We start from the raw sequence: 13,268 nt of genomic DNA on the forward strand, positions 1-13,268 counted from the left end.
TTTGGTCCATATAATAAAAATAAAAAACCCTGAGGCGATCAAATACCACCATAAGAACGCTCTATTTTAGGGCTGCAGAAATGAACTATTAATTCCTCGATTAATCGTGAATTTTTTTGATCGATCAAAATTTTTTTGATCGGTAGGCTGCCTGCCCTGGGACCGCTTTGAGCCAAGCTGTGGCTGTAGCGCAGTGCTCCACTCCCTCCTCCTCCTCCTCCACTATATGTCATACACAGTCTGCGGGCATCTCACGCTGTGTGTCTTGGAGCTGACTGTGAAAACTTTGGCCGTGCTGTGAGAAAACTCCCGCCCTCCTCCTAGATCAGCTTGTGTGATAGATGCAGTGTTCTATCTATCACACGAGCTGATCTAGGAGGAGGGCGGGACTTTTCTCACAGCGCGGCCAAAGTTTTCACACTCAGCTTCAAGACACACAGCGTGAGATGCCCGCAGACTGTGTAATCCAGGCACAGGCATTGACTACAGTGAGGCTGCGAATATGGGCACAGTGAGACTGCATTATGGGCATGGTGAGGCTGCCATTATAGGCATGGCGAGGCTGCGATTATGGGCATGATGAAACAGCATTATAGGCATGGTGAGGCTGCGATTATAGATACGGCGAGGCTGCAATTATGGGCACTGTGAGACAGCATTATGGGCATGGTGAGGCTGCGATTATGGGCACGGTGAGACTGCATTATGGGCACTGTAAGGCTGTGATTATGGGCACGATGAGGCTGAGATTATGGGCACGGTGAGGCTGAGTTTATGACGTGTGACGTCCTAGCCATGCCCCGCTATGTCCGGCTTCGGCCGTTGCCATAACAACTTTGCTAAATCAGCTAAAGGTAGTTGGAAGTATGGGAGTATGTGCATTATAATTAATCGAAATTAGTCGATTAATCGATTAAAAAAAAAATCTATTAATCAAACACGAAAATTTTAATCTGTAACAGCCCTACTCTATTTATGTGAAAAGGTTTGTGTACATCTTCTTTGGGTACAGCGTTGCATGACCTCACAATTGCCAGTTAAAGTAGTACAGTGCCGAAAAGCAAAAAAATGTCCTGCTTATGAAGGGGGTAAAATCTTCAGGAGCTTAAAGTGTGGAACTTTAGTCAGAAAATGAAGCCCTGCTAGATCACTTCAGGTTGGCCCCTTTTGTGGGTAGAGCTACTGTATGTAAGATATTAAAAATAAGGGTCTGTATACTGTTTAAAATCCAGTACATGCTTAGTTGCTCTCTAGTTTTAGGCATTTTTACGCACTTCGGGGTTAGTAGAGGCTGAACTGCTGACAGCCTTAAAGTGGATTTAAACCCCCCTATACTTTTCAGCCAAGGAAGCTGTCATCTGTTTGATCTGCAACTGCCACGATACTGCACATGTGGTCAGTTATGACACCAGCCATTGGATGGTTTGACAGTTTAGTTAAGGACACAAGCAAATGTGACAGTTAGCAATCCAACATTCAAGGAGTGTAATTGTTTTTTGAATTTGTTAAATCGATGGGTTTACTGCCGTTTATGAGCTCTGGGCTTCAGCAAAATGGCAGCCTCCAGCAAGAAACAGGAGCAATGCTGGAGGAAATTTACAGCATATACTCATTTTAGTATCAAAATTATTAATGTGGAATGTATGTGCTTTGCTAAAGAACATTATTTTTTTATCAAGTTGTTATGGGTAAAGTTCTGCTTTGAGTGGTTAAAGCGGAACGAAACCCATCAATGTAAAGGTTTAAATAAAAAAACAGTTACATTCGCAGCATGCCAGGAGTGATAACTGTCACATTTGGTTGTACTCTCCACCAAACTGTCAAACCATCAATTGGCTGGTGTCATAACTAATCACATGTGCAGGACCATGGCAGTTACAGATCAAACAGAGGTTAAGATGGCAGCTTCCTTGGCTGCAAAGGATAGGGGAGGTTTAGTTCCACTTGAACCCTGGCACTGTGTATTAGATTGTTGCAGATATCCTATTTAGTCAGCTAAAGAAATGAGCCTTGATACATTTTTTTGTGTTCCCGCTCACCTTGGCGCTGGTCTTGTCACTATTTGTGTACTCCAGACGGGTGATGTCACAGTTGGACTGGATCTTAGCAATCCCATACACAGACTGGAAGTGAGCATTCAGACTCAGCGTGTACGGAATTTCACCAATCGGCACTTGCGGACGTGTGGCTGTTATGCTGACATCATGATCTGGAAGAGATAACAAGGAAATATCTACCTGAGCAAAATGCAGATCAGCGTCATTTCATATTACCGTATTCCTGTGCGATACTGAATGTTAAAAGTGAACCTCTCCTTGCCTATAAAGTAAAAATAGTGCTAAAACGCAAGTAGTTTTGTTAGATTCCAAATTGATCCCTGTGAGTAGGCATGTGCAATTTGTTTTGTTCTGAATTCGTTTTTTTTATGAATTTCAACAAATTTGTTAATTCGGAAGCATCCGAATTAACGAAAACACGTTTAATGAATTTTTCAGAATATTCGTAAACTCGAAATTTCGGAAATCCGAAAATTCAAAAATCTGAAATAATAATAAACTAATAATAACTAACTATTAAATTATAGGTATTGGAATTTCCTTTCAAATTGGGCTGTTAGTGAATGTAACAAATACAAATTTATCCAAAGTTACGAATTATCCGAAATAACGAATGCCGTATCTAAACAAATGGAACATAACGAATTAATAATAATAAATAATAATAATAATAATAGTAATAAAAACGTTTTATTATTATTATTATTCATTATTAATTTGTTCCGTTCCATTTGTTTAGATGCGGCATTCGTTATTTCGGATAATTTGTAACTTCGGATAAATTCGTATTCGTTACATTCACTAATGCTGCATACACACGGTCGGAGTTTTTCGTCGGAAAATGCGACCGTGTGTATGCTCCATCGGTCTTTTGCTGGCGGAATTCCAGCCAGCAAAAGATTGAGAGCATGCTCTCAATTTTTCGGTCGGGAAAAGTTCCTATCCAAAAATGCGATCGTCTGTGGCAATTCCGACGCGCAAAATCCCTACGCATGCTCGGAAACAATTTCGACGCATGTTCGTAAGCATTGAACGTCATTTTCTTGGCTCGTTGTGGTATTGTACATCACCGCGTTCTTCACGGTCGTAATTTCAGTGAACTTTTGCGTGACCATGTGTAAGCAAGGCAAACTTGAGCGGAATCCCATCGGAAAAGCCGTCATATCTTTTTCCGACGAGAAAAACGATTGTGTGTACGCGGCATAACAGCCAAATTTGAAAGGAAATTCCAATACCTATAATTTAATAGTTAGTTATTATTAGTTAGTTATTCTTTAGAATTTTCGGATTTTCTTTCTTATTTTCAGATTTTCGAATTTACGAATTTTCGAATTTACGAATTGCGATCATAGCGAATGCCCCGAAAACAAAAAACGAATGAAATGAAAACAAAAACAAACACATATTTTGGCGGTGCACATGTCTACCTGTGAGAATCCCTGTGCAGCTCCTTGGATCCAGGCTGTACATAAAAGGCTTCAATGAAACAGAGAAAGCCACTGAAGATGAGTGAGTCTTTAGTTAATCCCCACCAGGGCCGTTTTTAAGGCAGGGCAAAAGGGACAGCTGCCCTGGACCCTGTCATTGTTGTGGGGCCCAAAGCAGCTGCCTCATACTTGCCAACTATCCTGGTTTAAATTCCCTTGTCACTTGATGTTTTAGTCCCGTGCTGTGTCCGAATATCTCAGTGTGAAGTGCTGCTACTAATGCTGCCTAGCTCTGCTCTATTACATAGTTACATAGTTACATAGTTAGTCAGGTTGAAAAAAGACACAAGTCCATCCAGTTCAACCTGCTCTATTGCTGTGTACAGATGACTCACCTGCAGACCCTGTGTTTACATTTAAATTACTGGCATTCATATGTAAATAACGGCGGCCAGTGGCATTGATATGTATATTATGCCCCCCTGAGGTCCACAGTAGTCTCTAGCAACCAATCAACAAGCAGAAATCATGTGCTGTAACCTCTAGCAACTAATCAGTGAGCCGTAATGTGTGCTGTAACCTCTAGCAACCAGTCAGTGAGCGGTAATGATACACTGTAACCTCTGGCAACCAATCTCAATAGCTGCCTGATCTGATTCAGTAAACTGATTTTGAGTCCAGCTGCTATTTATTGTATGTCTCAGAGCAGGTGGAGAGCGAAACTGCATGGGGGGGGCCCAAGAAAAGTTTTGTCCAGGGTCCAATCAATATTAAAGACGGCCCTGATCCCCACACTTAATAGTCGGGTGCTAGCCCAGCTCGCATGTTGTATATCATAAAGAAATTATTCCAGATGGCTGCACTTCCCAAAATCCTCTTTACTGAAGCTTCATATGACAAGTGGTTAACAGATGGAGCAGGGGGACAAAAAGGGACAAAAAGGTAGACGCGTTTCGTGCAAATGTTAGTGCTTAGTCATTACCTCAGCTGCACAAGATTTTGCACTCTCCAGTTTTAGTAAATCAACCTCAGTGTCTGCAGTCACTGGCAGCTTTCTTTAACATTACATTCCCTGAATAATATGTGCGTCCTTTTGGTGATATCAGGGGCTGCACTTGGGGTCTCTATTATCGGGAAGATTGACCATCACTGCTCCACTACACATGGAAGTTCTGTCACTGGATATTTATTTGGGTTGGTTTAGTGTTATGCCGCGTACACACGGTCAGACTTTCCGACGGGAAATGTTCGATGTGAGCTTGTTGTCGTAAAGTCCGGCCGTGTGTAGGCTCCATTGAACATTTGCTGTCGCAATTTCCGCCCACAAATGTTTGAGAGCAGGTTCTCAAATTTTCCACCAACTTCACTTGTCAGAAAGTCAGATCGTGTGTACACAAGTCCGTCTCACAAAAGCTCACGCATGCTCTGAATCAAGGAGAAGAGCCGCACTGGCCATTGAACTTCCTTTTTCTCGGCTTGGCGTACGTCTTGTACGGCACTGCGTTCTGACAACATTTGTGTGACCGTGTGTATGCAAGACAAGTTTGAGCCAACAACCTTCGGAAAAAAATCCACGGTTTTGTTGTTGGAAATTCCGATCGTGTGTACGCGGCATTAGAATTTGAATTTGGTCAGACGTCAAGACCATTATAGCATGGGCCAATGATGAAAAGGGCTCTATGGGGACACAGGGAACTTGTTTAAAGACTAATCAGGGGCCGCCCGTGCATTGTGGGCGCACAGGCGCCACCCCCCTTAATCCATGCCTCCGCCTCCCTATTCATGCGCCCGGCCCCTTTCAGGATGCCGGACGCATGGACTCCTATGGTTTTTTTTTTAAGCACCTGATTAGAGCCCGAGGCTCTAATAGGCTTCAAAAAAGGGTGGGATCGGGGCGCAGAGAGTACGTCCTGATCCCACCCTGTTGTGTGACCATAGCAAATTAATTTTTGCTAATTTTACACCACAGTGCCTCCCCACCAATCAGGAGGCAGGTCAGTGAGACCTGTTTCCCGATTGGCCAAAGCACTAGGCATCCTATTGGATGCCCGGCGCTTTGGTGGAAGAGGCACACAGGGGAGGAAGCTGGATGATCGGACTCCTCGGCTGTCGATGCTGACACAGGAGACACAGGAGGAGAGGACCCAACAGCCCGGAATGGAGGAGGAGACGCACGGGAACCATGGAGGATGCAGGAGCCGTCGCCTGCCCATCCCACAGCACATGATGGGCACAATGGCTGCATATGATGGGCACAGAGGCTGCATATAATGGGCACAGAGGCTGCATATGATGGGCTCAGAAGCTGTATATGGTGGGCACAGAAGCTGCATATGGTGGGCACAGAAGCTGCATATGGTGGGCACAAAAGCTGCATATGGTGGGCACAGAGCCTGCATATGATGGGCACAGAAGCTGCATATGATGGGCACAGAGGCTGCATATGATGGGCACAGAAGCTGCATATGATGGGCACAGAGGCTGCATATGATGGGCACAGAAGCTACATATGGTGGGCATAGAGGCTGCATATGATGGGCACAGAGGTTGCATATGATGGACACAATGGCTGCATATGATGTGCACAGAGGTTGCATATGACGGACACAGTGGCTGTATATGGTGGGCACAGTGGCTGCATTTTATGGGCACAGTGGCTGCATATGGTGGGCACAGAAGCTGCATATGATGGGCACGGAAGCAGCATATGATGGGCACAGAGGCTGCATATGGTGGGCACAGAGGTTGCTTATGATGGGTACAATGGCTACATATGATGTGCACAGAGGCTGCATATGACGGGCACAGTGGCTGCATATGGTGGGCACAGTGGCTGCAATTGATGTTTTTTTTTCAGTGTTTTTCAGAATTTTTCAGTTTGTTTTTGAGCACCAGCCGCCACTAAGATTAATACAAAGTACCTGGTGTCTGCACTACAGCAAACATTTTAGGCCAGGTCATGTTCACTTTAGTGTTATTTGTCTTTCCAGAAGAGCAAATCAAAGGATTAAGCTGAAAAAAAAAAAGCTTATTTGTACCTATTGGGGTGTATCTCGGGTTGAGGATGGCCGGGAGTACAAAGCGCACAGCTCCATCTGCCTCCACCGGCAGCTCCAGTACATATTTCAGGGTGACCTCGGCCTCCTGGCCAGGAGGGAGATTCCCAACACTGCAGCTAAAGATGTCCCCTGAGCTCTTATCTTCCTCCAGGAGAAAGGCTTGCTTACCCTGGCTGATGGCCTCATTGTAGGTCTTGTGAGCCTGGAGAAGAGAGGGAGCAAACTGGTTACGGTCATGTAATTTGTACATTTTTATAGCAATTCAGATTTGCAAATATGGTCTACATGCAATTTGGTTTGAGTTTCCAGAAGCTGTGAATGCTGCTGTAATGTCTTCCTAGATCCTCCGACAATAGTCCCTCAGGAAGCTTCAGCAGCTTCCAGCAATGCAGGCCTCCAGGTAGCCCACGTGAGGCATTGACAAGCACACGGCAGAATTATTAGAAGACACCCCCCCCCCCGCCCAGGCCGTGATCTCCTCCTCAGGAAAAAAAAGAAGAGACCCCACTGCTCACAGTTTCAGAGTATTTATACACACTCCCAGTCACCATCTGGGCACCTCTTTCCAGGGATTGGCCAAGGCTATATGAATATTCAGCTGATGATTAGACTATTCCTGCCCACTAACTTCCAGAACATTTCTGGACCAGCTAGGGGGGAAACAGACAATCCTGCAGCCACTGAAACACCAAACAAATAAAAACAAACAAACACAGCCACATGGGTTACAGTGAGCCAAAACTAACAATGAAATGCAGCTCCCGTACCTATCAGGGAGGGTGCTACAGGATTAGGAAAGAAGTTCACATGAGCTGGACTAAAAGTGACTAAAGTAGCAACACTACTGATATAGTTTTAGCAGACACCCTAGGGAATAAAATGGAGGTCAATGCAACTTTTTATGTCACACGGTATTTGCGCAGCAATTTTTCAAATGCGTTTTTTTTGGGGGGGGGGGAACACTTTCATGAATTAAAAAAAAAAACACAAAACAGTAAAGTTACCCTATTCTTTTTGTATAATGTGAAAGATGATGTTACGCCACGTAAATAGATACCTAACATCTCACACTTTAAAATTGCGCACACTCGTGGAATGGCGCCAATCTACGGTACTTGAAAATATACATAGGTGATGTTTAAAATTTTTGAATGGTTACCAGTTTAGAGTTACAGAGCAGGTCTTGGGCTAGAATTATTATTGCTCTCACTCTAACATTCGCGGTGATGCCTCACATGTGTGGTTTAAATGTTATTTACATGTGCGGACAGGACCTATGTATGCGTTCGCTTCTGTGTGCGAGCTCGCGGAGACGGGGGTGCTTTAATTTATTTATTTTTTTATTGTTTTTTTTTCACTTTCATTGATTATTAAAAAAATTTTTTATACTTTCCCTTTAAATTTTATTTATTTTTTATCACTTTTATTCCTGTTACAAGGAATGGAAACATCCCTTGTAATAAGAATAGTGCGTGACAGGTCCTCTTTATGGAGAAATGTGGGATCTATAAGACCTCACATCTCTCCTCCAGGCTGGAAAGTCTGAGATAAAAAAAAAAAACAGTCACAGGTTTTCCAGCCGATTCCCCGTCATTGTTTACTTCCGCCGGCCCGGACGTGACGTCATTATGTCGCGCTTGGGCCTCTGAGAGTCATAGAGACTGCCGGAGACCATCTGGCCCTCGGTTTTCTCTATGACTAACTTCCGGCGCATTCCTTCTCTGGCTCGCCGATCGTACGGGCGAGCCGGCAGAAGCACCAGAGCAAGGATATGCAATTAGCGGACCGCTAGCTCTTGCAGAACTACAAGTCCCATGAGGCATAGCAAGACTCCGACAGCCACAAGCATGACACCAAGAGGCAGAGGGATGATGGGACTTGTAGTTTTGCAACAGTTGGAGGTCCGCTAATTGCAGATCCTTGCACTAGAGGATGACGTCCCCTCCCGCTGCCTGTGCGAACAATCAATCGGCTGAAAAAACAGTAAAGGGAATCGCCGGCTGAAAAAAAAAGATATCTGAATGATTCCTGTAGCTGCACCCATCATTCAGATATCTCCTCTGAAAGCCCAGGACGTCATATGACGTTCTGCGGTATGGAAGTGGTTAAAAATGCACTGCAGCTGGCCTGCAGATATGTGAACCGGCTCCATAGAGAAGGCTGTGGGTTCACATGTCATGCTAATTGGATGCTGTTCAAAACGCATCCAATTTGCATATATGTGAACCCAGCGTGTATAATCATGTCTCGGATGAAATTTTCAGGTGTTCTGATGTGTTTGTCCTGCAGTCCTCATTACCTGCTCCTTCTCCTGGAGGTCGGCTACAATCTTCTTCCCCTCTATTGTGGCCTCAAAGCTGTAGACGGCGGAGTCTTCATCCATGGGGAACACAAAGACCGCTTCCACCGCATTCTCCTCCTTGTTCTTATACTTGAGGGTCGCCGATACGTCTGCCACAAAGCCTTTCACCTGGACGTCAACCCAGATCCCCTGTAGAGGGACTAGACACACACACAGGAGAATCACACAATTATATCCCCTGTCTTGTATCTTATAAAAAGAAAGTGGTTGTAAACCTCAGACATGAAATATGAACAAAGCACATCCCTCTATAGTGTGTACTTGTCTCAATCCAGAGCACTGAGTGTCATTTCTGTCTGCTGCCTCCTTCCTCTGCTATCAGAGTCACTTCTGACAAGTTTTCCTGACACCAAGAGAAAAAAAGGTGACAGGGGAGGGACCTCTAGCTGATTGACAGCCTCAACTCTGTTCCTGTGTGCTGTGTGTGTGTGGGTAGGTGGGTTGCTCTTTCCCTCCAATCAGCTCTCAGAGCTCTCCTCACTAAGTGTAACTTCAGCTCTCCACACCCTGCCTTTCACAGCTTAGAGATCCTGTGTAATTGTGCGCTGAAAACACACATACCTCCCAACTTTTTGAGATGGGAATGAGGGACACCTATCAGCAAAAGCATGCAGGCATAGGACACACCCCCTGCCTCGCCCCCTTAAAGGAGAATTGTACCAAAAAAAACAAGATTGGTTAAACCCACAAGTTTTTTACCACAACTATTCCTTTATATTGGCTTTTGGAATTTACAAATGCAGCAATTTAGAATTCAGATGAAAGGTTTAGTGGTGGAAAACAATTTTGATAGATAAAAAGTGCATTTTAAAAACATCTATATAGATCAGACCAAAATGAGGGATAAATGAGGAGTGAGGGACAGAGGGACATTGCTCCAAATCAGGGACAGTCCCTCGAAATCAGGGACAGTCCCTCGAAATCAGGGACAGTCCCTCAAAATCAGGGACAGTTGGGAGCTATGAACACACACCCCTTCTCTTCACCTTTACCTTCCTATTCACACTGACCTCGCATTCTCTGCCCCCCCTGACATTTTTATAGCTCTATCTCCGAGAGGGCCACTTGCTGTATCTGTACCCCACTGGTGGCCCCGATGCTGGAAGTCCCCCAAATCCCTTGATTCAGACCCGTGGCGGCTGGTGGTATATTATTTTTTTGGGGGACGGCAAACAATCTACCACCCCGGTCGGTTGGGTCACAGGACCCCCGTCTCAGTTGGTCGGTCACCAGCCCCGCACCTACCGCATCTAGGTTGTAGGTAGTGTTTCCTCCAGGCGGCATCTCCTCCTCCTGGTGCTTCACAGCAGCTTACCCCGCGTCTCCTCCCTCCTCCTCCTCGGCGGCCAATTATATCGCTTCTCCTCTCTGCCAATCAGGTGATGGGACTCAGGACCCGCTTTCTGATTGGCCGGGAGGAAAATCAGGAAGACAATAGCAAATATGAATTCATTATTGTCATCCAACTGGGTGGGCTTGGAGCGCAGTGCTGTGCGCCCTGAGCCCACCCTTTTTTGAAGCCAATTAGAGACTCTGGCTTTAATCACATGCATCTAAAAAAAAAAAAAACCCATTGGAATCCATGTATCTGGCGCCTGCATGTAGATTAGGGGGCCCTGCACCCTGCATTACGGGCCGCCACAGGTTCAGACATTTTTGGTGATAATCAAAGTAATTAGAGACGCACACAGAGGCGGCCCGTAAATTAGGGGCGCACGGGCGCCGCCCCCCCCTTCCATGTGTCTGACCCCCTAATCTACAGGCAGGGAGATGGACGAATGGATTCCAATGTTCTTTTTTGAGCAAGTGATTAAAGCCAGAGGCCCTAATAGGCTTTGAAATAGGGTGGTCTCGAGGCGCAGGGCACTGCGCTCCGAGCCCACCCTGTTGTACGACAATAGCGATTAAATATTTGCTATTCTCACACTGATCCTCCTTTAAGCCAATCAGGAAGCGGGTCACCAAATTGGCTAAAATGACCGGCGAACCTATTGGATGCCTAGGATGAGGAGGAGGAGACGCCCTCCACCAGGGAGAGAGAAAGGAGACACTGTGGGTACCGATCTCCCAGTACAAAGAGGAAGGGGGGGGCAACAACTCAGGAGCATGAGAGCACCTGATGTAAAGGTGGGGTTTTTTTGGTGACACCTGATTTAAAGGGGGACTCTACTAGGGAAACCTGATGTAAAGGGGGACTCTACTGGGGATATCTGATGTAAAGGGGGACTACTCGGGACACCTGACATAAAGGGGAACTGTATTGGGAACACCTGATGCAAAGGGGGACTCTAATGGAAACACCTTATGTAAATGGGGACTCTATTGGGAACATCTTATTTAAAGGGGGACTCTACTGGGGACACCTGATTTAAAAGGGGACAGTATTGGGGGACATCTTATATAAAGGGGGACTGCATTGGGGACACCTGATATAAAGGGGAACAGTATTGGGGACACCTGATCTAAAGGGGGACAGTAATGGGACACCTGATGTAAAGGAGGATAGTATTAGCTCTACTGGGGACACCTATTGGCTCTACTGGGGACACCTGAAGTAAAGGGGGACCCGACTGAGGACACCGGATGTAAAGGGGGACCCGACTGGGGACACCTGATGTAAAGAGGGACTCTATTGGGGACGCCTGATGTAAAAGGGGAATCTATTGGGGACACTTGATGTAAAGGGGGACTCTATTGGGGACACCTGATGTAAAGAGGGACTCTACTGGGGACACCTGATATAAAGGCGGTCTCTATTGGGGACACCTGATATAAAGAGGGACTCCACTGGGGACACCTGATATAAAGGGGGCTCTATTGGGGACACCTGATGTAAAAGGGGACTCTATTGGGGACACTTGATGTAAAGAGGGTCTCTATTGGGGACAACTGATGTAAAGGGGGACTCTATTGGGGACACCTGATATAAAGAGGGACTCCACTGGGGACACCTGATATAAAGGGGGGCTCTATTGGGGACACCCGATGTAAAGGGGGGCTCTATTGGGGAGACCTTATGTAAAGGGGGACTCTGTTGGGGACACCTGATATAAAGAGGGACTCTACCAACCTGATGCATTCTGAACACAGGAGGTCGGCCACTCGGCACGGGCGAGTGAAGGCTTTGCATCTTCTGATTGAACGCAAAGTGTTCTCTAATTGGATGAGATGGAGAGCGTTATGTCACCACCCCTCATATCTGCAGACTGAGAGGTCAATAAATGCAGCCTCCATGTATCACCCAGAAAAGGGTTCAAAGCTGGGGGGCCCACACTGTAATCTGCCGTTGCTTATACACTCACCTGGCTGGTGGGAATCCACGATGATGAGGCCACTGTATGGAGATAATGGCGGCATTATTGATGGTTATCTAAAGGGAAATAAGAGATACAACAGGTGTCAGATTTTATGGCTTTAGCCTGACTATACTTGCTTTCACACTGGGGCGCTGTGCTTGCAGGCCAGGAAAAAAAGTCCTGCAAGCCGCATCTTTGGGGCGGTTTAGGAGCCCTGTATACACCGCTCCCAAACCGCCCTTGCCATTGAAATCAGTGGCCAGTGCCGCCAAAGCTCCTGCAAAGCGCTTCAGCAGCGGCAATTTGTGGGCGCTTTTAACCCTTTTTCGGGCTGCTAATGGGCCTTAAAAGAAGCCCGCTATCGCCTGAAAAGCGCTGCTAAAATGACTGAATATCGCCATTAAAACTAGCGGCGCTTTACCGTCAACGCGGCCAACGCCTCAGTGTGAGAGTGGCTTTATTGCGGACTCTCAAAACACTATTGCTGGAAGCTTCAAAACACTGGAGGAGAAAAAAAAATCAATTATTCTGTATGGAGACAGTTCACATCCCCACTCCAAGTCGCCTGAAATCAAACGCCTGAAGCATAAAAAAGTTCTGGAGCTTTATTTTTGTACCTCGAATTGGGCAGACGGGTGCGTTTTTTACGTTTTTTTTTCTTACAGAGAAATGCATGGAAACGTTTGATTTGAATGTTTTTAGTGCGTTTTGTTGCACGTTTTTGAGCTTTTTTTCTGCTCAAATGCAATAACTGAGGCTACATTCACACTTGAACGAAGTGTTTACAGGCGTTTTTTTTCAATTGCTCTTCCCAAGCGTTTTTAAGTGTTTTTGGAGCAGATTTATAAATATTATAGGGGAGCGGAGCTGCTGTCTGAGCTAAAAACGCCTGAAAAAAATGCTAATTTTTTGCTATTCAGGCGGTTTTCCATTGAAGTCTAATGGGGACAAAAACGCTCAAAAGTAGTGTGTGTACCTTTTTGAAAGACCGACGTTTTGCTACAGGCGACAAAACGCTCAAATGTGGACAATTTCTATTGAAGTGAATGGGATTTTACTTGTTGAGC

At 45.6% G+C, this 13,268-nt stretch overlaps 1 protein-coding gene across 1 annotated transcript in view; it reads right to left on the minus strand.

Moving 5' to 3' along the window:
* LOC141121604 (von Willebrand factor A domain-containing protein 5A-like) overlaps positions 1–13,268 on the minus strand; it is a 116,657-nt gene that overhangs the window by 79,273 nt on the left and 24,116 nt on the right. The window contains exons 2-5 of the mRNA XM_073611257.1: positions 12,208–12,275; positions 8,843–9,045; positions 6,523–6,745; positions 2,040–2,209 (exon numbers count right to left, since the gene is read on the minus strand). Of these exons, the coding sequence (XP_073467358.1) occupies positions 2,040–2,209; positions 6,523–6,745; positions 8,843–9,045; positions 12,208–12,262 (651 nt within the window). The 5' untranslated portion in view covers positions 12,263–12,275. The remainder of the gene's footprint in view (positions 1–2,039; positions 2,210–6,522; positions 6,746–8,842; positions 9,046–12,207; positions 12,276–13,268) is intronic.

This window comes from Aquarana catesbeiana, linkage group LG01 (genome assembly GCF_042186555.1).
Source record: "Aquarana catesbeiana isolate 2022-GZ linkage group LG01, ASM4218655v1, whole genome shotgun sequence".
NCBI lineage: Eukaryota > Metazoa > Chordata > Amphibia > Anura > Ranidae > Aquarana > Aquarana catesbeiana.